The sequence below is a fragment of the Danaus plexippus genome, chromosome 15 (assembly GCF_018135715.1).
Source record: "Danaus plexippus chromosome 15, MEX_DaPlex, whole genome shotgun sequence".
NCBI classification, from domain to species: domain Eukaryota; kingdom Metazoa; phylum Arthropoda; class Insecta; order Lepidoptera; family Nymphalidae; genus Danaus; species Danaus plexippus.
The window spans coordinates 6,219,236-6,246,544 of record NC_083547.1 but is presented as its reverse complement, the minus strand read 5'-3'; the positions used below and the strand labels follow the sequence as shown (position 1 = coordinate 6,246,544).

The window sequence follows — 27,309 nt, the reverse complement described above, 5'->3', positions numbered from 1 at the left end:
CTATTAAAGTCTTACGAAAGCTGTATCAGCCGTACCATTTGTATGTGTGGTACAGGCATTTAATATCGTATTTTAAATCGCTATAGAATTATGGCTTCACAATATTAAAACGTAATACGCGAGTAGGAATGACGATTTATATATAATATTATTTGATGTCTCGGTAAGTAGAATAGTAAATAAGATCTTTTATAAGCCGATCATATCAGACTTCTGTATTCTGATATAGTCTGTGGTTATTAAGAAACTATTTTAATGCATACAATAAATAATTATTTATGTTGTTCATACTCAACAACACGGTAACACAGTTTGATATCGCTTAATGAGTTACAAGATAACAAAGAATTATATAGTTACTTTATATAATAGTAAATTATCTTTTACTCAAGTAATTTTACTGTTTGTCAACGTGATATGTTTAGGATATGTCGAAATTATTATTATTACTTATTCTAATTTGATGGCCAGTTTACTCTAATATATTTTGATATATTTTGAATATTAATTTTTATGAACTTCATTTGTTGAGACTATTCATATATTAACTATAAATAGAAGCAATTAGAGAACTGAAACTAGTTCTGTTTTGTAGTGTGTATGAAATTATACGTTGTTGCTAAGAATAATATTTAAACTAGGAACTTGGAGAGTCTTCACGACGTATGTATAACGAGTTATAAGTTTATAACCTTCCGAAAATTTGCGACATAAATAAGGGTAATTCAAAAGGGCCATGAGATTGTTTTATCATGACCCATTTTTCATTTTAATATAAGTGAGATATTATTTTGTTTATTGCCATTTTTATTTCCTTAAATGAAACACAATAAATGTCTTTAAATAAATATATTTATTTACATAATAACGGTAGGATGAAAAATAACTCTGTCGATGTTTGAAAAATTTTATTTGTCGTTTGTCTGACACATATTTAAAGAGAAATTTCTAAACTATCAATTAAATCTATTTAACGACAGTTGACATTTTTACATAAATACATCTTTTTAATTTTAGATTTTTTTTTATTATACAGTTTTAGTTCCATCATAATATATTTAAAAATTGAAGCAGATTTTATATTTCACATCAAAAACAACGTAGCTATTTGAATTAATTATTTTACAGTATCTGTATACGCGGTCAACATTAATCGAAGCTATGGCAAAAGAAGATATACAATTTATAAAATATCCTAATTATTATAACTTTTTTATTTATACAGAATGTTCTTAACTATCAACCATTGCACCACATTAATATTACCAAGAAAATGGTATCAACCGTATTCTTACAAAGTACCTAATTTATAAGTTAGTACGAACATCAAATCAAAGACATCTTTGGTACAAATTAACATTAACTACATATATAATCAACCGATTCATAGAGTGGAAAAGAATAAAAAAAAATAATAATAATAATAATAAAAAAAATTAAAACTATGCACAATCAATATTTCATACCTTGTATGATAACAACGTTTAGGTTTACACTAAAAAATTTTATACAACAATGAGATCGATTTTATCAATATTATAAAATATCGGAACCTACTCGTTGTATGGAGAATTTTGGATTAATAATAAATAAAATATTAAAATAATTCTAGTTAAAGTAACGTAATATTAGGAGTGAATAAATTATCCGGGCGAAAGACGCTCTTGTCTGAACGGGTACGACTCGCGTCCTATACCCACGCGACACTATCTTAACGTATAGACTCAAATCGTATACATAATGGAAATATCGTGTTCTGACAATGTTATCGCCCGGACTCATCCCGGACATTTTGTAAAGTGGCCTCATACTTGTAGCCTAATGTACTTTTGCGGCGTTGCTAGAATGTGTTTCAGACACTTCGATGTAATACTGCACTTAGCCCGTTTTGCATATATTCACTTCGCAGTCGCTCAGCGTTTTAATAGTCTAATGAACTGCAGGTTTCATTTTAACAGCACTTAAACGTTTTACACAGTCGAGTCTATGAAATTAAAGCATTACGTCACTTGCCGGTGAAGAGATCTGTGATTATGAGATTACATTTAGTGTGTACATTCGTGTGTTGTCTCATGAAGCATTCGAACAATTTCTTTCACGAATGTACTTCTCCTTGTTTGTGTCGCCATTGCTCAGTGAGGTTTCACCTACAAAAAGTAAAAGGAATTACATTATTTATTATACTTTTTTTTTTGCATTTATCTTAAATTCTTTTGCCAGGTCCTCTTTGTCCTCAATTCCCAATTGTAAGATTGTTACTATTAATAACAATTAATGTTTTTGCCGGCTTATTTAACCAATTTCGTGTAAAACAATAGAATATTACCGAAGCAAGTAGTCGGCGGGGCATTGTCGGTCATCGTGCATCACAGACATCTGGATCAGGTGGGCTGCCGTAACCGCTGGAGGCGTCATCAGCGCCCGCGCATCCGCCGTTATCTTTGTCCACCAACGGCACAACCGCCCCTCCAGGACAACCGCCCCCACCAACGTACGCATTACTCGGCGACTAAAACATAAATGAACAATAAACAAAAGCTCAAGTCAAACAATGGTAGCGATTCCATCGAACATCCAGTGAGCGCAATCAAAAAGTCGATTAGAAATGTCGTGCGGCTGAATGGTCGCCCTTCACTCGCGCGACTCATAAAATGAAATAGATTCCCCAACATTCGCATTCCGACAAGCGTTCGTACGAGAAAGATTAATGATCACAAAAGAAACATAATAAAGTGGAGATAGAATCTTCCACTAACGGTGTCCTTGTGGGAGTTATTTACTCCTTTGGTGTTTATTTTTCTTATGCCTCTTTTTTTGGCGCAACATTTGTAGAGTTATATTCGCAATTGACTCTATTGTGATAACTCTTCAATTCAGTTCTTATAAATAATGAGTTAAAAAAGATCAGCTCACGTTATAATGGACACGACTTTATAATTTAATATGATTGGAAAGTATTGGACCACGTAATAGGTCCGAGTTTAATTGTTGGCGTGGCGGGCGGTCGGACCGACACGTGGTGAGAACCGGCAATGTGGTACCGCATTTATCAATGATAAAATATTAACGTAATTAAAGACCGCAGCTCGACATTAATGCATGCTGGTTACCGCAGTATATATAAAGTACTTTTGTATTATTAAATATTAAAATCCATTACTTAATCTGCAAAATTATATTCATAAAAATATGCTGTGTTTCGTTCATTTTATATAATTATTTTAGAGTCGTAACAACATAAGCATATTTAGTACCTGTAATCCGCTGACTTGTCTCCTGATGTGAGCTAAACCGCTGGGATTAGCCGCCATACTGGCAAAAACCAGCCTCTCTTCATAATCATACTCGCAGAGTATCTTGTTGTCGCAGAGATAGAATCTATCGCCCACACAAAACCTGAATAGATTTATGAAACTTACTTATATGAGTCATTAAAAATTTTAATAGGAAAGGATGTGTCCGTCGAGTAATTTTACTAGCTATAAAATATTAATCGCGATTAATATTACCTGTGGTTGCACTGTTGACAGGCGAAGCATTCTAAGTGGTAAACAAAACTCTTCGCACGCATGACCATTTCGAATGCTGGAATGACTTTGTTGCACGCCACGCAATTGCCGGTAGCGCCGAATAACCTAGTAATATTTACAATATATATAAAATATAACTTCAATATAATATACTACACAGCACACATTCTAGTATCGTACTATTATGTACTTTTTAATATAAAATTAATAATGTTTTAATATACTGTTACATTATCAAGGATTTTAAAAAGCAATGCCATAATCCCCTATTTATTATTTCGCTTGCCTTCTGTTGGGCGGTATCTTGACAGGTAGCAGTAATATTACTTAATTTGTTTTATATTTTTACATAAAGCTTGTTTCTCAGTTGTGTATTGATCACAATACAGTCTGAGGATTAAAAAGCTAGTGTCCACATTAAAAGTTGTATTTTTTTTTTTGTTGAATAATTACGTTTCATAGGTTTATAAGATTAATACAATATACAACATTTGCATAAGATTCAGTATTAAAATTAAGCCTTTACGTAAAATATAAAATAAAACTTGAGTTTTATGTCAGCTCACCTAAGATAGTCTCTCTTACAGAGCATGAGGTCGGCTTTATAGTAGAGTTTGGAGCCGACCTCTCCTAAGCGGCAGTCACAGCAGCCGCACTTGAGGCAGTCCTCGTGCCAGAAGCGTTCCATGGCCTTGAGGAGGAACCTCTCAGTGATGACCTTCCCACACTGAGCACAAAGTCTCGCACCCCCCGCATTGCTGGCGACCGTATTCAGCGTACTGCTGAGCGAGTACTTGTTGTCATCTTGTGTATCTGTTATAACAGAAATATATTAAAGATATATTTTAAAAAGAGCATATATACGGTCGAATTGAGAAAGTTCCTCCTTTTTTGAAGTCATTTAAAAACTGATTAAATCTGAATCGATTTAATTATTTTATAAAATAATACTCTTACATCTAGGTTAATTAGGTAAGAAAGACATTCAATATATCTTAATTACCAATTTACGTTAAGCTAAAAGTAACTTTAAAACGGAGCAAAATATTTTTATTTCACTGTAAGCAGCTTAAAGTGCTTATATTATTAAACTAAAGGTACGTGAGCGGACACTTAATGCATTCTGTTTCGCTACAGACTGTAAAATTGTTTGTAATATGCTATTCATTACGGAATGCTAGCTTAATTATTTTCTCTCATATAATTGCTTCAATTAATTCCAGCAGATGCAACCGCGTGACGTGCAAGCGAACTCTGATGTCATTTCGCGTGAGTTATTTTTTATTTATTTCAATATATGCCATAAACAAAGTACGTTCTATGATAATGATATAAATATTACACTTTCTTTGGCATTCATTATAAAGAATTCGATATATTTTGAGGGCGTAATTCGTATTGTTATATATAAATTTTGCAACAGGCTGGTCGCAAAATGAATCAAACGCACAGAGTAAACACATTCAATAGCAATCAGTTCGATTGTAACACAAGGCTCACATGGCGCGGACGTCAAACCAATCAAGAAGGCAATTGAAGGGTTAACTAGGTGGACATAACTCACGGCGATCGATCACTTGCGCATCGCGACGATATATCTCGTTCATTGGAGTCGACGTCGTGACAATAAAGTTAATTGGACTATATTAATGGCGGCTCGTTAATAATAAAATAATAAAGATGACGTATAGCCTCCGGGCGGTGCAAGTAATTAGGGAACGGCGGGGATCGGACTCCGTAGATTTATTTATAAACATATACATAGGTATATAAATTTAGCGAATTCAGCCATTCAAAATAAACAGACTATTAAATATACTGACACTTAATAAATACCACATAAAAACAATGTCCATACTTCTGACTATTAGTTAGATTCATTGACGTGTAAGAAAAAAAAAACCGTTTATCAATAAGACAACTGACATAAACATATATTTTTTTAATGGAGCGCCTCCGGTTTGACCATTACTGGCGTATTATGCCCATTGGAGACTCCGCAGGTTGTTAATGTTGTAATTAAGAAGTTGTTCTAACGATCGATTATAAAGAATAATGATAACTCCAACTACCTTCATACATAAAGGACATCTCGACGATAAGCAAACAACATTATACATTAATAAGTGTATTGATTCAATACTATATTGTATATTTTTTCTCACGCTCAAAGTAGAAAACCACTTATAGTCGAACATGGGTAAACCCGGCGGAGTAATGACAATAATTAATAATACCATTTATGATTGAACATTGCATAATACTTTTACAGTTAACATAAAAGGTATTTGGGTGTGGCTGATAATGTCTCAATGCAAACCCAATAAGCATTACAAGTCGACTCAGTAAAGTGGCATTTACATAAATGTCCGCAAGTAAGAAATCCCGTTTTGTATTTTCCATTTTTATTGCCGACACGTCGCGAATTTGATAGAGATTTGGCTGGAAACCGGCCTGTTCGTATAATTTCGCCAACACAGCCGGCGGACATATTAAGGCGATGAAATGAAAAGAAACCAGGAAATGGATTAAAAGTAATTTATTTTAACGCGAGCGAAACGACAATAGTGCGGCCACATATTATGGCTATTACGCTTTGGAACTGCCGTCTCGAATGGACATAATTGCAAAGCCTGTTAATTCACTCCGCGCTATTAATTCCCAACTTCCCGTTGGTATTGACCGTAATATCGGCTCGGTAAACAATAGTCGTCAATAATTATTATCGATATAGGTAATTTGTTTATTAAATGAACGAAAAATTATAACTGTGCCAACAACGTTGTTAAATGATTCCGTGATTACAGTTTGTTTAGAATACTCGGAATTGCTGTAATAAAAAAATTAAGTGTGTTTAATTATCACTGAAGCAATTTATTTGTCGGTGGTTATTTGAGGTTCAATTTAAATTAATATAACCGCCTAATCGATACAATAACTGGGCTATTAGTGATATTAAATTATTATTAAAAAAAAAAATAACAGGATATGATTTATGACCGTACATATTAGATTATTTATTGGATTGCACAATGTAATTTCAATTACAATTTAACATGTTTGGAACACGTTATTCAAGCGTAGTTAATATGGAAGGTATATTATGATCGGATGGTATTTTAACGTTGGTGTAATTAAATGAATTTATTGTTATTTCAAGTTAAAATGTAACATGATCGAAGCCAGTGGCTGTGCGTGTCTCCGGTACAGCATAACTCAGATTCAATTAAATGCCAGCTTATTGTAATGAACCCGCGTCACGATCGTTGCAATCATTCCGTGCAATTTACAATCGTTCGCTGCGTTTGCAATTAACTTGGCCTTCCCGTCGCAAAACGTCAAGAATAATCAATATGTTACGCACATTATCTTAATTTCCACTTGAATTTTATATACACTGTCGTCTTGAAAACTTTCTAGATCTTGCTTTTGGAATAATCAAACAAAAATCATAACGAAATAATTGTAGCTGAATTAAACGTAATAAGTTACTCTTTAATGTTTTGTTCTTTTCATTTAATTTTGTTTCCAATATTTTTTTTATAAAATTATTTACACAGATATAGAACAAATTAAATGCGTGTATTGAATTTATGAAATATTTGAACGAATTAAATATCTAGGATCGTTGTTTCACAGACCGTTAATATAATAAGCGAAACTTGTACATTAAATTTTATGAATTTAACACTATTAATAGATACAATTAGTGCGGTTCACCATTTATAATGTTTTATGGTATATTAAGTTGTCGGTCACTCATTAAACAATAAGAGTTGATTGCGTTGTTGCGATATCCATTATACGGGCCTAATTAGATACAACCAAATGCGGGCTTTGACTTAATTAATGTAAAAAAAAATACAACTACATTTACATTACTGTACTTTCTAGAAATTATGCTCGTATGTCAGGTAATTGTAATTCCATCTGTTGCAATTATAATGATCGTATACAATCGCAATTAACTTACTTCGGTTTTTGCTTGTACGTGCGGGTTGGAAAGGAGCGCGTCTATTGAATTGTATGGAATAGAAAATAGTTTGAATGGAAATGTGGTGTGAGAATCGATTCGTAATAACATTGTTGTGTATCTTAATGGAACTTTAAATCCATTATAGAATTCATCCATCTAGCGACGGACTGTCGTAAGAGTTGATAAGTATGGGGAGCTGGTAGCAATATATAAGTACAATGCGTTAAGTATTTCGCTTTATTAAAATTCCAACTAAAAATAATGAGTAAAAACCGTACCGGAAATACTTCCCACACCCCCACCCAAAACCTCCGTCGTTAACATTCGCCGTTATTAAAAAAGTACAAACTTTGTCATCAGAGAAGTTAGTTTTTTTTAATTAAAATTATGAAATTGATATTGCCTTTACGCTGAAGCTCGCTTCCCGAAGCAACCTTGTGAAAGTTTAAATTAATTTTTGAATTAAGCCTAATGGCAGTGGTAAACGATTTCTAAAGAAAGAGTTTTCTGTTTGAGCAATTAAAATTCCAATTATTTTATGGCAGAAAACCGTATCTTAATTGCTTTTTATTACTGGGAATTAAAAGATGATTATATTTATTTTTCCCGGCAAGCAATACTTATTTATAATAGGATGCTGTCGAAGAAGCATGTCTTGTAATTGGAATGCTACAGATTCTAAGAATATTTTAAAACGTAATTACATGATGAAAACCGAGATCACTCTGAAAAAGGAATTTATTTATAATATATTGCATCTGTACAACCGTTTCAATCTAACCCAACTCAGTTGTTTACTTCATATTAAAGAAGCCGAAGTAAACGAAACAATCAAATCTTTATTAAGTCAAAATCAACGTCATAAATTATTTTCTCGGAGAATAGCTACGAAGGCAAGTTAAGCCTGACATAAGTGAGCAATAAACTTCAGCCAATTTGGAGATTCGCATCTGGAGGCTCTTATTAAAGCCCGAAAGTTAGTCCTTTTCATCCATCACTCGTAATACGTATGTGAGTTATTGTATGAAAAATTGAAGAATAAATTGAGTCGCTGCAGCAGCGGCGAAACATAAATCCCAACTGAGCCCTCAATATTGTTTTAAAGGGGAAGTGGCCATAAATTTTATCAGGGCCGCCCAAGCCGCGGGCACCACGACTCCTCCGCTTTTCCAGGCACCAGTTTCGCCACGATGCTTGCACGAACTTACACGTACGTAACACTGTCTTTGCAATTTTCCGCAGTTGCGTGCATTCGTCGCCCAAGTGAATTTGTAGCGTTATTACAACAAAAATCGATGGCTCTCGGTTAGTTCGAGCAAATAACGTGAAATAGGAAACGTGTACGAATTAAAAATATGATTTTATTCCGTCTAAAGCCTCTGTATTACTTTTCAAACGTCCAATTTAAAAGGATAGATATGATATTTGAAAACAATATCGTGATAAAAAAACGCGTACAGATATTCGATTTTCCATCTGGTTGAATTACTTAATAACTGTAATAACGCAAAACACGATTCTGATTACGATAAGAGCCATAAAGAACGACTGAGTCGAAGCGGGGTTGGGAACGGCGAAGAAACTTATTGGAGACGGTATAAAACGCATTTTAGAAACAAAAGGATGAGATAGTAATTGGATAACATTAATGTGTCATTCCGTTTAAGGTAAGGAGATAGGATAGCTTTGTGGGGAACAATAAAAAATCGCTTATTTTTATCAATACGATCTGGATGTTGGACATTTCGCATAAATGTGATATTGCAATATCGTTCGGCCCCTTTTTTAATATCGCGACGGACGTCGCTGGGCGGTTTATGGCACAACCCTTGCCGTTTTATTCACGACCTGTTTGTCCTAATATTGTAAAAAAATTACGTCAGCAAAACGAGAATCGCTTTTATATATTATTTTTCCTTTTTCGAGTTATTTATATAATACGCTAGTTCATCTAATGTTAGAAACGTAAAATTATATGAATGAAAGTTATTCTAACAAGAATACTGTTAAGGGGATTTATATGAAAATACAGCAATATGCTTATGGCTGACTATAGCAGAAAGATAGCTCCTTTGTATTCTAGATACGTGCTTACGAGATTTATACGGCAGGATCATAATACTAGCGGTAAATTAAGGTCTAAATTAATCTTAAATGTTAAGGAAACAATTAAGTAAACCTCGCTCTCGATTCTTATACTGAAAACAGATATAAATTAAAACTAATGACTAGTTCTAGTAGCACAGTCGAATTCTACAGTCATATAGCTATGTAGTATATACAGGAATATATATGTATGTATATATAAAATGTATTTTAAATGTACAAATGACATACTGTTGGCGTTGTCGGGTTTATGCATTGCCGGCGGATCACGGATCATGTTGATGACGTCACACTATCATCACACAGCGGTTTATTATATCCTGAAACAATGGAAGCGGATTAGTGCCACATGTACCGATAATTTTAATTAATATTCAATATTACCTTAACTCTGTTAATATAACTACATAATTACGGCTAATTAACTTTGGATTACAATTAAATATCAAATTACTAGATAATTAGACTAACATTAATTAGATAGTATTAAATATAAATTATATTCAGCTATTTAAAGTATCGTTATGGTTTGTAATAGAACATTTATATTGTGTGACATTTTAATATATAATTCATATAGCAACAGTATGCACTATATACCGCTCAGAGCGACCGTCCTGAACAGACCGCGTCTGACTGAGGCCTCATTAGAATAAACGATATCCTCTCCTAACGTCCACTCCGTGCGAGACCTTATTACTCCGACAAAATGCCGTCAAACGGCAACACAGGACTTGGGCCGCCGTATATAAAAATGTACCTTATGATTTCGCAATGAGGTCGGAAATTGAATATTAGACGATCCCCGTACTATCTGGCAATATATATCCTCCTTATATGAAAGACACAGGGTCCAATTTCAAATACATACAAAGTAAAATAGCAAACGTACGCAGTTTAAAGGTTAAGATGTCTATGGAAGTTGTAAGCTAAACTATAAAAGCGTTAATATTACAGCTTGATATTTGATGCCTATTATCTACAAGATATATCTTAACTTAATTAAAACCATTTGATATATTTTCTCTTTGTGTGAACAAAAATAAACGTTAAGTTATCTCTTATTATATTATTTATGGTTGACAAGTCGTTTGTTATAATGAAACGAAGCCCCAATTTAATGTGTTTGCTTTTGCAAATCGATTGAATTTTGTTGTTGTTACATACATGTCAAAATACATTTTAATATTCCGTGAGCTATATCTGTAAATAGTTTACAACAGTTCACAACACATTCAACACAGAATAATAAATTAACATATCTTATTACAAAACGAAGTTTCCTCCGACATTGTCAAGTTTTAAGAAACGTTTTATAATATCTCAATTCCCATCAGCACCTGTTACAATAGCGGCTATCAAATTACTCGCGACATATCCGAGCGCCTTCAACCATAAATACGGTATTCGTTATGCATTTCTCATATTCATGAATCCGTTTTATTGGCCCCAATAAAATATGAACATCTCAGAATGGATATGAGAGAACGGGCAAATCTAATATGGATTGCTTGCGCCGGATTCGGTCCAATTGGATGGGGGCAGGCAGCTGTGTTCATACGAGTTTCTATAAAGCATTAAAATTACAAAAGCCTTTCCATTCGTTAAGCGTTGTTTACTTTCATTCACGCTGACAAGTCTGATAGCTGCGGATTAAATTACTTGAATGACTCTTTATATCCCACGACACCAGTCATTGTTATGGGATTAAGTTTATAAAGACATACATACGAGTACAATAAAAAAAGTATCACGTCATCTCAGCTAGAGGACGATCAGTCTCAGTCTTCACAATAGTGTGTAGCTGGAGCGGACCTACAAAGGAGTAATTGTCTACGCGCGTAACTCGCCGCATAATGCGAATTTAAAGGCTACTGTCGGACTAAACCAGGCATAAAAAGATCAGCCCTTCGAGCAGACGTGTCAAAAATTCAGTAGAGTGCCGGGATAAGTGGAATGGATGGTTGCGACGCAGCCCCGAATAAAATATTCTATGTCAAATCGTATGTCTCCGGCTCTCTACTTGTTCCCCGAGAGTGCTTCGGGGAAGTGTTATTTATTCCTTTTTCTTGAACCTAGTATTTAAGAAGTAACCAATCAAATTAACAAAAGAGTTTTAACATTCTGTCTACATTTATAATAATCATAAAATATTCAAAGCTAATAAATAAATATTTTTGAACGTCAAAAAGTTTATTTTATAATTATCAAGCCGATAAGTCTATTGAACTATCTGAATTATATTTACGTTATCGACGTGATCAATTAAGCAACATTACGTTAAAATTCACCCCAACCATCAATTACGTGCCAACCGCCGACAAGCGTGACGTAAGATGAAAGTGGATATTACCATGCATATATTATTTAATATATTTTTGGTCAAGTGATAATATTTTGACGCATTCAACAAGCTATCAATCCGTTTACCTAAAACTAATCTGGCCCTTCTGACTCGGCACTGATCGAATTCATTATTCACCGGCAGAGCAATTAAAGCTCCACTAATCAATCTCAAACTTCAGGCAGAGCTGAACTCTAATCAAGAAAACTCCTATTCCGTGAAAGCTTTTCGAACAAAATTTAACTTAATTAAAAATGTAAATTAAATTCCTAGTCGCTTCCACAAGGATCACATCGGCCCGCACGGCACTGAGCGCTCGGGGCTTTTGATTGCAGCTAAAAGGTTTGGGATTAGTGCGCGAAAGAGCTTTCAGTGCATTTGTAGAGCTTTTAAGTGGGAAGCTTTCGCTTAAGACACTTACATACAATGTAAATTTTATGTACCGTCTCGGGAATGTATGGCATTAATATAGATACGGATGTTATTACCAGTTTTAATGGCTGTATTATGTGCACTTGTTTAATGTTTGTGCAAAAAATTGTGTCAAAATAATAACTTCAATTAGCGTTAGAGAATTGACGTTTGCGGACACAAGAGTCGGGGGAAAGGGGTAGAGGGAGAGGGGCAAGGAAGTTCGGTGTCCGGAAATAAACCGCCCGTAAAATTGTCAATTCCGAGGGAGCGTTCCACGGACCCGACAATTTTGAATACTACGAACGAAACGGTCCCGTCGCGATACAATACAATATTTAAGAGTCTTCCAGAAACTTCTGTTCTTTATATCTTATTAAACTGTTTGTATGTAACACGTTTCACTTCGAATTTTTTATTATTTAGATGTGATCTAATATTCCATGTTAGTAAATAGGAATTGTCTGGAGTAACTATTTATTTACGATAAAATTTCTCGTGTATCCATAATCAAAATGTTATACGATATCCCGTCAGCAAAATACGCAATGCCATCTGGGTGGCCGCCAAAACAATCACTGTTATTCACTACTTAGTTCTGCGATACAGTAAAATTACACAGCGCTCTTTTTGGTTATATTCATTTCCTAAATTGTTACTGCATATAAAAGCGTATTAAATGTTGTACGAGGTCACATATGGCTGCATTTGCGTCAACGGAGCGTGTACAATGGAGGGGTCGCAATTCTAATATACTAAGGAGACCGTTGGCTATCAATCTTGTAATGAGTAAAACGTACAGTGACCGGCGCTTCGAGTCCCAAGTCGACTGCAAGCGGGTTCCTACCCTTCCCCCGCGCTTTTTGAACTGAGATCATCGCTACACTCATCCGTGAAATTGATTCCCGGGAAAAGAAAAGACGAAAAGATAAATAAAAAGGAAATAGGAAAACACAAGCTAAGATTTGGCGTGAAATTGTTTTTCAGCGCCCGCCCACCGACGAAGCGTCTATGGCGCCCGGCTCGGAATTTCCCAATTACAGAGTGTAAATGTATTTACTTGATTATGTTGGCTGTGATCTTATCTATGTCGTAGTATCAAACGATTAGAAACAGCCAAGCGATGCATAGTCAAGAAAAGATCACTTTCCACATTATTTATACAACGGCTTACATCAAACACAGTCAAAGATGATATCAAATGTAATATAATACAAATGAGAACGTGTTTCGGCATCAGATCGTCCGAATTGGTATCTTAAAACACAGTGACATCTCATCCGCTACGTAATCCATTTGGCGAAGTAAGAAGCAATCTCATTCAATAGCGGCCGCCCCCCGCATAGGGTTGCTAGCATTTGGATACTTTGTGAAAGCTGATTCACGAAACGCAATAAAACTTTTTATTTCTCTTTAACTACTTCCTCATGGTTATAGTGTGGTCGAAAAATAGAGCATAAATATATTATATGCGACCACTTACAGTTTCAGTTGAAATTTATTAAAACGAAATTTTCCTCTGCGATAAATGTAAATCTACAACTAGTTTAGAACTGCAGGTAAGCCAGGTAAATTGTGTAATGTTAAAATAATGACACATAATGAACTGACAGCCCTAAATAAGGAGTCAGTTTCGCTTTCCTCGATTGTATTAGATTCAGCTGCCCTTTTTATCTACATGTCGGTCTTACTTGAGGGTCGCAAAAGGTGGATAAGCTCCTCATATAATAGACATTCAAAGCAAACAAAACAAAACGATATAAATATATACATATAAATAATTTATGATAAATATAATAAAACCAAAAAAAAAAAGATAATTTATTTCTGCGCAAAGCAAAAACCATGCATGAATAAAAATCATAACTTCCCATCCAATCAATAAGTATATTCCGGTGGCGCAAAAAATAAGTTGTCAAGTCGAAAAACTATGAATATGATTATCCACAGCCATTCCAAAGGCTATCATCCAATAAAGCTAGTAGGTTCCAAAGGTATGAAATCCGTTACGTCCGTAGTGAAATTGAATATTTATCCGGGTAGTATCTCTATTCGGGAACAATTTTTATGTAGGGAGAACACAATCTCGAGATATTTGGGAGGGCCTCTCTTCGAAGATATTGGCAAATATCTTGCCTACATTACCTTTATTGGCTCGCGACATCGCGTGCCCGACTTGATCATATCTCATATTAATAACGTATTATTCCATTCGTTCTTGTAATCCGTCTTCAACTAATAATCATACAATGTTTTGTATCAAATTTGAATATATTCATGAGCTCTCAACACATACTCCGTCACGATGTTCGCATATTGGCAAAAAAAAATTACTTCTACAATACTAATACTAATACTTTTTTTATTAAGGGTACAGTGGTGGTGTATAAAAAATTTAAGTGTCTGAATAACTTGAATTGAATCTCTCATTGAATATATCGCTTCACTTTTGGTTCATCGATGCTGCATTAAGCGCAGTTAGCTGTAGTCTATAACTACTTACCATGTAAAGGCACATTTATAATTGACGGCTTAATGGTACTTGGTATAATGGTCATTGTCACGACATCTCGTGACTAACTGAACGTATCGATCTTTAGAGACAAGTAATTGATCTTGAATTAATGATAAAGTTATTTTATATCATAAATTTAAGTAACAATATTACATACTGCATATATTATATACAGCTTTATTGTTCTTCTTCCAAAAATTTATATATTTTTTTTTAAATCTTAATCTGCTATGATTTATAAAACTCGGGAGATATATAAATAATTTCGCAATTTAAAAAAAATATGTGTTAATGTTTAAAGTAAAGCTTCCACCACTTTCGCGTAGCAAAATCATTTAAATTGGTGGAGTTTAAGGCGAGTCATATTAATGAGATGCTTGTAATTTAACAAAAATTGCACATTGTACACAAACATGACAGACATTCTGCCAATTAAAACTTGCGGTCAAAACCCTGCATAATTTCCTGCTTCGTTACTCGGTCGACCATTTTAGAAATATATAATGGGCGAGACGCCATATTTGCGACTGTTTAGTTCGGTTAATTGCGATGTATTTAGCAATAAAGTAGTTTAATTAGCGAGTAAATTGATGCTGATTACAGATTTTATTATGTTGCCTTTAGCTACAATAGTAAGAAAATGTTTTATATTGGTAAGCCGGATCCATCAAATAGTGACTTTAATGAGCATTAATAGCACTAAAATACTAACTTATACGTAAAAAGCGATTACTTACATAGTTGCAATGGCAAAACTGTTACCGCTCCAACACTATAATTGGCTTGATATACTTAACACGATTAATGGCTGACTCGACTTGCAATGGCTGTAAAGAATTTTTTTTTTTATTATATTACTTGCAGTTGTTTTTTTACTTTAAGGATAAGTCAAATTTAGACATCCGTTAGACGATTGAGGAGCATATATCGGTTGAAATCGGGTTTGTGGCATTTAGCCCGTCTGCACCTCTTAACGTCACGTCGACAAGTTGTTATGTCACATTCAAATTTGCATGGACATGCCTAATAGTTTATTTTTTTTATAGCATGAAATACTTCCTTATCTGAAACATTTAAATTATTATGATAAATATTTTGCTAATATTTCATATTTGGAACGTAACGATCAATTTGTATTCATGTCACACGAATGTCGCGTGTCATTATTAGAATAACGTCATAAATTATAATATAGAAATTTTTAAATGTGTAAATTGATATGAGAATAAAATTTCTAATAGAAACAAGTTCTCACAGTGATAGTTATGAGTGATAGTTTGTTATTGTAGCGTTAGAGCGGAAGACGCATAAATTGCTGGAGCTAGCGCCAGACTGACATCTGTGATTGCATTTACAATGCTAATTCACGGCACAATATCACGTCAACGCGTCTAGCAATCGCACTTTTCGTGAAATACGCGCCACTATCAATCACCGCGCCCTAAAAAACTAATCAAATACGATTTCCCAACTATTATCATGAATATTTATAAATTCTTATATAACCTGTACCGTTTTATGATAGGATTCATAAATAAGGTAATGTAAATTTAATACAAACGAGCATTTGAGTTATCACGAGTAGGTGGCAATTTGAAATGTTTATTAAAAAAAGATAAAAGCGCGTGGGTCGTTACACGTCGAGATAAGCCTCGGATACAAGCGACCGCAATCCATTATCGGCCAGGTAATTGATAATTACTTTCTTCCATTACCAAATAAAAAAAAAAGCCGGTGATTAACTTTGAATCACTTTAACGAGCACAATGGTTCGGCGTTCAATTAAAAACCCTTGTCGAATTCCGAAGGCTTCATAGAGAAACGAAATCGATGCTGACTCAATCCGGTATACATGGAATAAGGAATTACTCGCGTGCTGAAAGTTTTTAATTAAATATTCAACCGTTTTGTAATTAAGAAGGGACTTAATTGTGTGAGGTTTCCGTGTGTTGCTTTCCAAAGAAATTAAAGTTGTCGAGTTAAAGATAACATTGGAAAATGATTCCTTAATATGAGAACTATAATTACTAACTTAAAGAGTAAGAAGTAAACGATAAATCACATTATATATGGATCATCAAATCACTGTCATATTTGGGTGATATAAGACTTCTAATCCTCTGCGACGGTTTAATATATGTCATTTAACACAAGGCGATCCTTAAATGGGCCGCTGTAATCTTCTAGACATTTAATTTGGCCGTTTTAAATGAATCGCTGAGCTCATATCCCAAAATCCCCGCTACGATTGGCTCTAGCCATCGTCCGTATAAATTTCGAAGGGAAATCATCTGCAGAATTCCAATAGCAGAGTGCTGATGTCCAAATTCATGATATATCGATGCGAGGGTAGTCCGCGCCTGTTTATGAGATATTTCATAACGCATTTGAAATATTTCGTATATTTCACGAGCTGTCACTTGCATATTAACTTCTAAAAGGTCATCGATATCCGATTTTCTTAATTTAGATTTATTGGATTCATATATATATCGATGTAGACTTGTGTTGCATTATATTTATTAACTTAATTTTTTTTTTTGAATAATGTTTTTATTTTAATATTAATTTAAAAAACAAAAGTCTTCTCTTCAATAAAAACCGGCATCTTTGAAATGCTTAATAGTTTTATAATCACTTAAATTTGTTAAGAATATATGTTTGTTACTAATGTGCTAATGATCTGGGCAGTGTGCCACGATCTTGTTAAAACATACACACAAACAAAAAGTATTAAAAGTTGCCGGCTTTTAACATTCACGTGTGAATTCTTAAAGTGCCGCTCTAAATACTTATGCATACATAAGATAGACTATTACAAATTATTGTGTACGATTTAGCTGACCTTATAACAAATATTTATCGCTCGCTTAAATTTTAAGATCATTTATCATCATAAATTAATATCTGTAACATATGCAGTGTCAAATTCATGCAGACATGACGCATGATGTAAGTTCTTAATATAAATTCAATATATTATACGGACTGTATTTTTCATTTTAGACTTACTGGCTTATAACTGGCTTGTCACATATTCTCTGGACATTCAAGGGTATAGCCGAAGGAGACCATCGTGACTTTCTTGTCCACAACGGACGGAGTCAGCTTGCTCTATAAACAGGCTTCCGTATTTTTCAATCAGAGGGCTGTCAAAGCGTCCTGACACCCTCATCCTATTGGCTCGCACTCGCCGAGCACCGAAATTGGTTTTCTACATTCAATCCATACAAAGTTTAATGTTATTCGTTTGCGATATCACCGGGATGCCGCCGATGTTTACCGACGCGCCAAATCATATTGGATTTGCAAACTTTTGTTTGCGGACTTTATTTCATTTTGCTGTTAGTTCAGGCTGGCAATTTTAGATATAGACCTCATCTCTTTTAAAATAAGAAGATTTCTTTTGGTGCAAAAACCCCATAATTTCATTTAGGGCGACGTGTGTAAATTAATTCATCCGGATGTATTTGACAAAGCGAAGGTTTGAGAAGCGTCATGACCGAAGGCTGGAGTGTGGCCGCGGGCGTTTATAAATTGAAGGGCTGGTACCTGCGGCTTAATACACCGCTGTTTCCGGTTCATTTCCTGACGGCGCGCGCGTTCCCGGATATTGCTTTTAAGGTTGCTCCACACGCGACGCTGCTCGCATCATCCGTCGTTCGATACAATAGCACGCACTCAGTTAATGTAAACACCATTATCAAATGCTTTTAAGTCATTATGCTAATTTTGACCGAGTTGTTCACGTATCAATTCATACTCGTTATGAAAGTTGTATGTTTATTTTGACATTTGTTTTTATCTTTCTAAATAACAGTGTGAATAAGTTGCGAGTGGCATTTAGGGATAGACTTCTGACGCGTTCATTTATTCAATATGCAATCGATTTGATATTTAAGAATGTAAAAGGTTTGTAAGAATCTTAAACGTAAAAAGTTTTTATTAGGTCAGTTAAGTTGGGATTTAGTTTGGCGGCTATTGTAGTTCCATTATTTTCATATATGTATATACAGACAAAGTGTATTGAATATTTATCCTGAAGAAATGAAAAGGCCATGTGATGATAAAGAATAATTGTCTGTCAAGGACTTTAATATATTATAGTTCTGTGATTCGCTAAATATTAAAATCTTTAGATACCAGATTAACTATTTAAAAACAAAAATAATAAATTCGTAGGGATTCTTTTCTTTAATTTATAATGCCTTTTATGGAAGCTATAAAAGAAACCCTTTATATTAACAGTATATACAGATTCAGTTAGTGGCAGCTTTACGTACCTAATACAATTAAAACATTGTTACATATCAATGCCATTTCAAGCCTATCATCAATATGTCTGAGACTCGTTACTTATAATATAATCCACGCGATATTTGTAGTTCATGTGTTTGAATGAAGTACATTTACCGTATATTTTATACGTTTTAAAGTCATCTCGTCGACGGCCTTATTCTGATACGCTAAACCGTTTCCATTACTTTAAGTAGATTCCGATGTTTGTGTCAAACTCAAAAGCGATAATACAAAATATATTATAATATACTACACGATGCGAGTCAAACGATGCGTTCAATGTAATTAGATCGTAATAGATCGGGTATTTTAATGATTTGAAGTATTAATAAGATAATAATTTATACGTTGTTAGTGTTGCATGAAATAGAAAAAAAGAGATTTTTAAAGACGTGTATGTATGAGAAAAAAATGTAGGAAATTTTTGTTAAGTTTGTTAAGTTTTTGTGGCCATTGAATGGAAGAACATTAATGTATTACCAATTCAATAATGTTCTGTTTGTGATTCCATAACTTGGTATAATTCGTTTTATTGAATTTCTATGAGATCCAACTGTATTTAATTTATAGGGTCAAACAATTCATGACTGTACCCACATATAGGAGCGAAGATTTAAATTGCACTCAATGGGATTATAATAACTTAGCTGAACATCATATTCGTATAAGATCTCCCTTCAAAAACCCTGGTATCCCTTTTAATACGATAATGTGTCTCTATCTTCCGTCTGCAGTCACACACGACCCTCGTGTGCTAATTGAATTTAAGGAATAAAATCCAATCGCCCCGATTCTTTATTATTCAAGATCCAATTTGGATAAGGCCTGATCGGTCCGTGGGGGAGGGCGGGGGCAGTCGAGAATAAAATTGGGTTTGTCACTCAAAACATAAGATTACCTTTAACTTACCCGAGAAAGTATTGTGAATCGATTTTGTTATATAACTAGCAAGTTTTTGAAACACGGAATAATTTTTGAAATTCCCATTTAGAATAATAATAAAAAACAAATTTAACTAATCATGCTCTATGCATTTTTTAAGATTTCAGCAGTGTGGAAAGACATAACGGAAATAATATTCAAATTGTAAATTTTGAGAGCCATTTTCGTTGTTCGTATCTACAAGTATTTTAGACTAAACTGAATCAAACGTAGGAGAGTAAAATCAAAATCAAAAGAATTATCTTCCTATAAACATTTTAATTGTGCTGAAGTAGTTTTTTAAGTGTTTCGAAATTATTTTTTTTAGCAATAAATGCGTTTTATATGAGACACTTAAACGAAATCCACTTAGCCGTCCTAAATCTGTTGGTTTAATCACTTTGCTGCGGATAAAGTTTCCTCAAATGACAGTATAGCTCGCATTGTTTGCCTTTGTTGACGCAAACATACAAAAGTATAATTAAATGTTATCACTACACTAAATTCTTGGCGAACGTTTAAAGCAAATTTAGTATCAATTAAGAGTTATAAATGTGACAAGAACGAAAATTTTCTCTTATTGTTTTTGTGATCATAAATTATAGTCTTTTCTTACGCAACTTATGTTCAGTATTTTAACGATTATTTGAATGTCACTATAATTTATAGTAAAATAGTCGAATTTTCTCTACCATTTATGATTAAAAAATATGTAATCTTTTGCTCTACAGCTCGGACATAAAGTCAAAAAAGTCTAATCAGAAGTATAGTTATAGAAAAATACCTACGTTAAATTATTTTGCATTCGTTTAAAGAAAACAATAACTGGTTACGTTAGAGTCCCAACTTCCTAGAGAAGATTAGTGTCAGACAGTCAGCCGACTGTAAAAGAAAAATTAAACATTAAAAAAGGATCAAAGAATAATCCGGAAGAATGGAACGAGGAATACCATGAGCCAAATACAAAGAATAGAGAGGGTAGTTTCAACATCACTTCAAAATACATTTATTGCAATAAAATAGATCTATACACACTTAAGATAATGGTTAATTATATATAAGATAAGTTAAATGTAAAGTAATAAAAGATTTTTGTGTAATAAACTCAGTATAATAATGTAAGTTGTGCCCTGGTCGAAAATGTAAGCGTCCGCGACCTGCCCTAATTTGTTCCCTCTTGCCTCAAACGGGATATCGCCATTTATATTGTGCCATTTCCGTTAGACATTTTATATCAACAAAAATAATATTCACATAACATGGCCTATCATAGCAATTAAATGATTATGCAATTAAAAATTATAAATAATACTTACGTACCTCATCGGTTATTACGAAACACATGAATAGTTATCTGTTTCTAATTAGTGTGCCCAATTATAAATTAAACAATATCTAACTGATTGAATTATGTGATCGTTAAAATAAACATTACATAGAATATAAATAGTGAAATAATGTTTATTTGAGGCCAATAAAGGTCATCTTAGTAGCGATCGCAAACATTACAATAGCAATAAAACTTTATTGATTTGATATTTAAACAAGAAAGTTACATAACAAACGAATTATGTTAATGTACTCGATTAATTATGTAAAAAAAAATCTACGAAATCACGCCTTATTTTTATGCGCAGAAAGTTTAATTTGGTATAATATTTTCATAGATATATTTAATGTAGATACAATAAGTAAGGCTTTGCCGTAAAACTTGGTCTAATCTGAATCACTCGGCTGACGATTCATTTAGCACTAATTAAATCCGTGAAACGTGCACCGATTGAATCACGTCTAGGGTTGCCACTTACCATTATTCGCTATTTCGACATCCATTTAAATGTTGGTGCTTGACTTTTAAATAAGTAAGTAGCTGTGGCAACACCACGTAATTATATTATTAGCGTATAAAGTCGAGGTTGTTCTCAGTTTTAATTAAATAACTGCGTTATGGTGTTGCTGCTTGGATAATAATTTTTTTACTGTAGGTATATACATACATGTATGCTTGGTTCTACTGAGGTTGTTTATTTTATTTTTTTGTTTTTTTTACTGCTTCTAATCAAAATTTAAATTTTACTCTTGTTCCAATGTTTGTGTACGAGGGGAGTGAAACCTTTTTTGTAAGTTATCATTCGATTGAATATTCATTCAGTTATATAATTTTTTCATTAAACTTAAGCAGGTTTTTAATATCATCACTATGGACAAATAAAGATAACTATGCATACTTTATAATTTATACATCACAGAGTATAGAAAATGCGAATAATGATGTAAACGACTTAACGATTACTTTACATACTTCGAATATTTTGAATACGAAACCTGTTTTTATATTTAATGCTAGCTCTTGATTGCAGATGCGAATGCGGTTAATACGTGTGGATTATTTTTAAAAGGACTTTCTAACCATTGAACAAATTTTATATAATTTTGACATTATTATCTATTGATTAAATTTGATGATTACCGTTTGCTCACAAACTTCTCTGTGACATCATTAGTACATTTTATACCCGTCATTCTGACATGTCAACAACATATTTATGTAAGCTGACATTATTTTAAATTGTGTAATCATTAAATTAATTATAACAACATATCTAATGATATTTGCGTAATTGGATACAACAACATCTAATCAAATAATTTATCAAGTACTTTAAACATGTAGTTTATATCCGTAGTAATATATTTTTTTTCCATTACGCGTTCGTTTAATTTCATTAAATGTTATCATTAAGTATAACTCAGTGAGGAAGAAATTGAAAAAGTTTTTTAATATCATGCAACAACAATAATAAAAACAGAAATGCAATCCATTGCATCCAAGGCGAGATTTACAATTTAAAAATATAAAGTGGGTACACACAAATGAACATTGAAGCGCGGAAATTAAATAGCCGCTCATATCCGGAGCGGAGTGTACTACAGGGAGTCCGTTCACACTACATTGTCAGATCCTCGCTGTTTTAAGGACTATTTTAATAAATAATGTACTACGGTGCGTTTGTGTGATTAGATTGGCATCGACACAATTAGCAGTAGAATAATGTTATTTAAATAAATATTTGCTTTTAAATGTGTGATATTTTTTTTTTGCTATTAATATTTCCACCTTCTCAGACGATCGTAAATCGTGATTTGAGGTGATCATCTGATGTTCTAACTTTGCTTTAAAATATTTTATGATTAACTAAATGTAAACCGGTAAAGATCGAAACGTACAAAATAAGTTATCCTGGAATATTTTAATGATAGCCGAGATGTCAGGCCGTTTTAGGGGAAAAGATCTCCATTGTTAGTGATGGTGAGCCAATTAGAAGAGGTAGGGAGATAGTGCCGCCGGCCTGCTACGTCCAATTAAGCCCACACCCGTCAACAACGCAGGTAACTCCGGAACCGAGTACCTTCCAGTAATTGTGTAACTCTTCAACATAAATCTCAGCTTTTTACACCACCGTAGACAATGGAATTATGTCAGAGTGCAAGAACTCCCCGTACTGCGTAACTATTGAGTTGTTAATTAAATTCACACAACGTTGATTCTAGTCACGGATTATGCGGTATTACGACTGTGTAAAGGTTATTTTTACCAGCCTCGGTACCGAAACGTGAATGGTTGTTGTTTAATTACAACAATAGTAGCCCTAATTAGTTTGCGCTAATAAGCACAACAGAATGTAATCAACATGCCTCGCCGCTCTAATGAGCTGAGTTCCTGGCAAAAACAAGCGACGTCGACATTTTACTGGAGATTAATTAGGCGTTCTGCCTATACGGACATGCAACTGGCCGCACCGGAAACTCCTCTGTTTCTAGCTCGTTACTGATTAACATGTTCCTTAAGAGTTCTACACTGAAAACCCTCGTAATTAATGATTCCATGGAAATCCCGTTTCACTATAGAGTGTTTCGCTCTTTTTGTGGAAGATCTCATTTATGATCAACAAAGGCTAACCAGGAGCAGTCTTCTTTAAATAACTTCTATTGACGACAAAGTGTACAAACCTGTAAACGTCGTTAACTTAAATAAGCACGTTTGATTACGTCGTAGCTAGCTACCCCATTAAAACTTAACGAGGGGCAACCCCCGGGAAAATAACTAACCCAATTTCCCTTTGCCGGGAAATCATTAAAAGTCTTAAAAGGGTCCTTTCATACATTTTTAGCCGGGAGCGTGTGTGCAAATAAACACATTTTTACATACTCGAACAAACAATTCGCCTAACGAGGCGGGAACGTAACGAGCGCTCACAGGCACGACGGTGTCCAGTGGCGTACGACACGCTCCCGCTCCCGCTCCGCCACTATCAGCGCTAATTGGAAGGATCCTGCCGGATATGTGTCTCGTTACTCGCGCCTATCCCATCTCACTGACACAACGCCACTGATTTATCACTGCCTGTACATTCAAATTGACAACTAACCCTTCCGAACACATCTGACAGCACCCTTAAAGTTTCGTTTTTAATTATATTATGTTACGTTTCTACGTAACGTCATCGCGATCGTTCTTAACGAGTGCACGGAACAATACCAGCAGTAATAAAACAATCAATTTAATCGTAAATTTATTATTTTTAATTAGTTTAGCTGATATAAACAATGTTATTGTTATGTTTCGAATGAAAGTCATTATAACCAGCGGCGTTATCAATCTTCTTAATTAATTATTAGATTTTCCAATTAGGTCTGTTTGCGTTCGCTGTTTAATTAATGGATGTGTGCCGTATTAGTGTCGGTTACAATCTGATCCCAGTCTCGTCAATTACCGACGACTACAAAACACATCGAATTTCGCGTAATTACTGAGAATATTACGGCTCTGAACTAAATTGTTCTCGACTTAATTAATTAAGCTTTTGTTTCAAACTAACAGCAAAGTGTAGACTTGGCAATTCTAAATTGGATCTTGTAATTACCTTACCCTCTTGTGCAGAAACTGTCTACTTTCAATTATAGCCGAAGCTTATTTAATGGAATCAATTATAATTGGGACACAATACAAATATCCATTAAGGACATATTCGCATTGAAATTCGAAACAATGTTTTGTGTGTGTTTTACTTGCTTCACTTAATATGAAATAATTAGCGATTTAACAAATGTTAATGTTAGTTTCAACTAAAGTATGTTGTATATTATAATACCTACATATAATACTTAAGTAATTTAAGTCATAACAAAAGCAATATTAATATCCACACAATTCATGATAAGATATAATATTGTTTCAATAATGCGAGTTACGACCGTGAGTTCCAATTAATAATTAATGTACGTCGACATATTTATTACCAATTTTGTTTACAAATCTTACGGAATTTTTATCTATAATACTATTTATAGGATAAGACATTCGTATTTATAAAAATCATTAAAATTTACAATGGATATTGATCACGCGTATTTGAATGTATGTAGAGCGCGCGTAAAATAGAATATATAAAAAAAAGTCATCGCTAAAGTTCACTATGCAGAATCAAATAGATTCACAAACAGGAATAATGATTAATATTATTAATTATTGTCTTAATAAATAAATATTACAATTGATATAATTCTGTTGTTAAGTTTCGCGAGGGGAGTGTGAAAGGCTGGAGTTTAATTAAGACACAACAATTAAAATAACAAGTAGCGGGAGCGGCCATTATACGGGGTCATGAGAACGCATACGCTACCAATACACTAGACAACTTTGTTCTTTTAATTCTCGTATTCTTATGACGGAGTGCCGTCTACATCATTAAAACTAATGTGCCGGCCATGTGTTTGCGATACTTTGTTTTTTATTTTTGTTATTATAAAATATTAATTAGAACCCCTTTTAATGATTCAGCTCTTCAGCGTCCTGACTTGTATTATTAAGTTATATTTACTTCAATCGAACTGTTTTCTTGGCCCTAGTTAATAGAGCTTTACAGTTTATAAAGAACATAGAAGTTTACGTGTTTATGTTAATAGCTTTATTATAAAACAAGATATGTGTTCGCTGTTACAAGAGTTTTATAAAACCAGCTATGTCTTTTTAAAATTAATTAATCTCTTATGTAAATGTCACATATTGCCACTGAAGAGATCCACTTAATGTTACACTGTCTGTTGTTATATTTAGCGAAACGAATCTAAAATTACCCGAAGTATTATCATTCTTGTAATCATTCTATATTAACGTAAGTTTTGTCACGCTTTTTGAGTCTTTGTTTACATTTTTTGTTTGTGTTAAAAGTTAGTCTAGTTAGTTAGTCCGAACAATAAATTCGGACCAATTTGATACAACAATAACAATTCAGTAGAATTCCTTTTTTAGTAGTATCTTTAAAAAAAATACGAGCAAGTTTTAGTGCTAATGAAAAAAATGGTAATAAAATAAAACAAATTCAAAATATATTAAAAAGAAATACTTTTATAAAAATAATTAATACTTCCCTAGTAATTATTATTAATTTTAGTTGTTAGATAATTTAAAGAAATTTTCTGAATAATTCTGAGAATTACTTCTTTGTCTACAACTATAATGGATGAAAAATAATTTTAATTTATTTACTAACAATGACAATGTTAGCAGCTAACATTGTTATAAATGTTTTTTTTAACACTCTTTTATCTTCTTTAATATATTCGCAATAACAATCAAAATAAAAACATGAAATTATTCTCTACAAAAATAAATAAATCAAAGTCGGAAAATTGTTAATTATGTTTACGATACTTTGTTATTAAAGTTCATAAGTTTGATATATCGTGATTACAGCAGATACTCCGGCTATAGGGATTACGAGCTTAAAATTATCACATATATAACGAACTGATAACATCACGCTTACCTGTTAACGTCGTGGGCCAAAATAAACACACTTAACTAAAACAGCTATCACCAAACAGGAACACAGTTCACATAACAAACAGTTTCACATTTAGTACAATGGCACTAAACCAAAATTTGCTTGTCCACTTCAATTGTCACTTTGAATGGGATCTATGGTCTGTAACGATGCCGGATAACAATGGTCGATGATATAAGCCAGTGTCTGCGGCAGGATATATCTATTATAAAACCCGAATACCGGTGGAAATGTTTATGACAGTTTTAAAAGAACGCTATCGACTTCAACGGTCGACTTCGTGTAAAGTTTGCGACTCGGGAGAGTGAAACTATCACGTCAAGTCACCGCTGTAGCTTGCGACGGAATGATCCGAACGC

At 33.6% G+C, this 27,309-nt stretch overlaps 2 protein-coding genes across 3 annotated transcripts in view; both read right to left on the bottom strand.

Annotated features, from left to right (window-relative positions):
• The window catches only part of LOC116766496 (muscle LIM protein 1), a 179,256-nt gene that overhangs the window by 111,724 nt on the left and 40,223 nt on the right, over positions 1-27,309 (bottom strand). The window lies entirely within an intron of this gene.
• LOC116766176 (LIM domain only protein 3-like) lies at positions 835-27,309 on the bottom strand. 2 transcript variants are annotated; one of them, XM_032655912.2, is made up of 8 exons: positions 26,933-27,309; positions 15,620-15,709; positions 9,844-9,932; positions 4,097-4,343; positions 3,510-3,635; positions 3,255-3,396; positions 2,327-2,509; positions 835-2,147 (listed from the first exon to the last, which is right to left on the bottom strand). In XM_032655912.2, exons 3-7 carry the CDS (start codon positions 9,887-9,889, stop codon positions 2,357-2,359), a joined length of 714 nt encoding a protein of 237 aa, XP_032511803.1. In that variant the 5' UTR covers positions 9,890-9,932; positions 15,620-15,709; positions 26,933-27,309; the 3' UTR covers positions 835-2,147; positions 2,327-2,356. The 2 variants fall into 2 exon arrangements, with proteins under 2 accessions (XP_032511803.1, XP_032511802.1); XM_032655911.2 differs by lacking the exon at positions 15,620-15,709.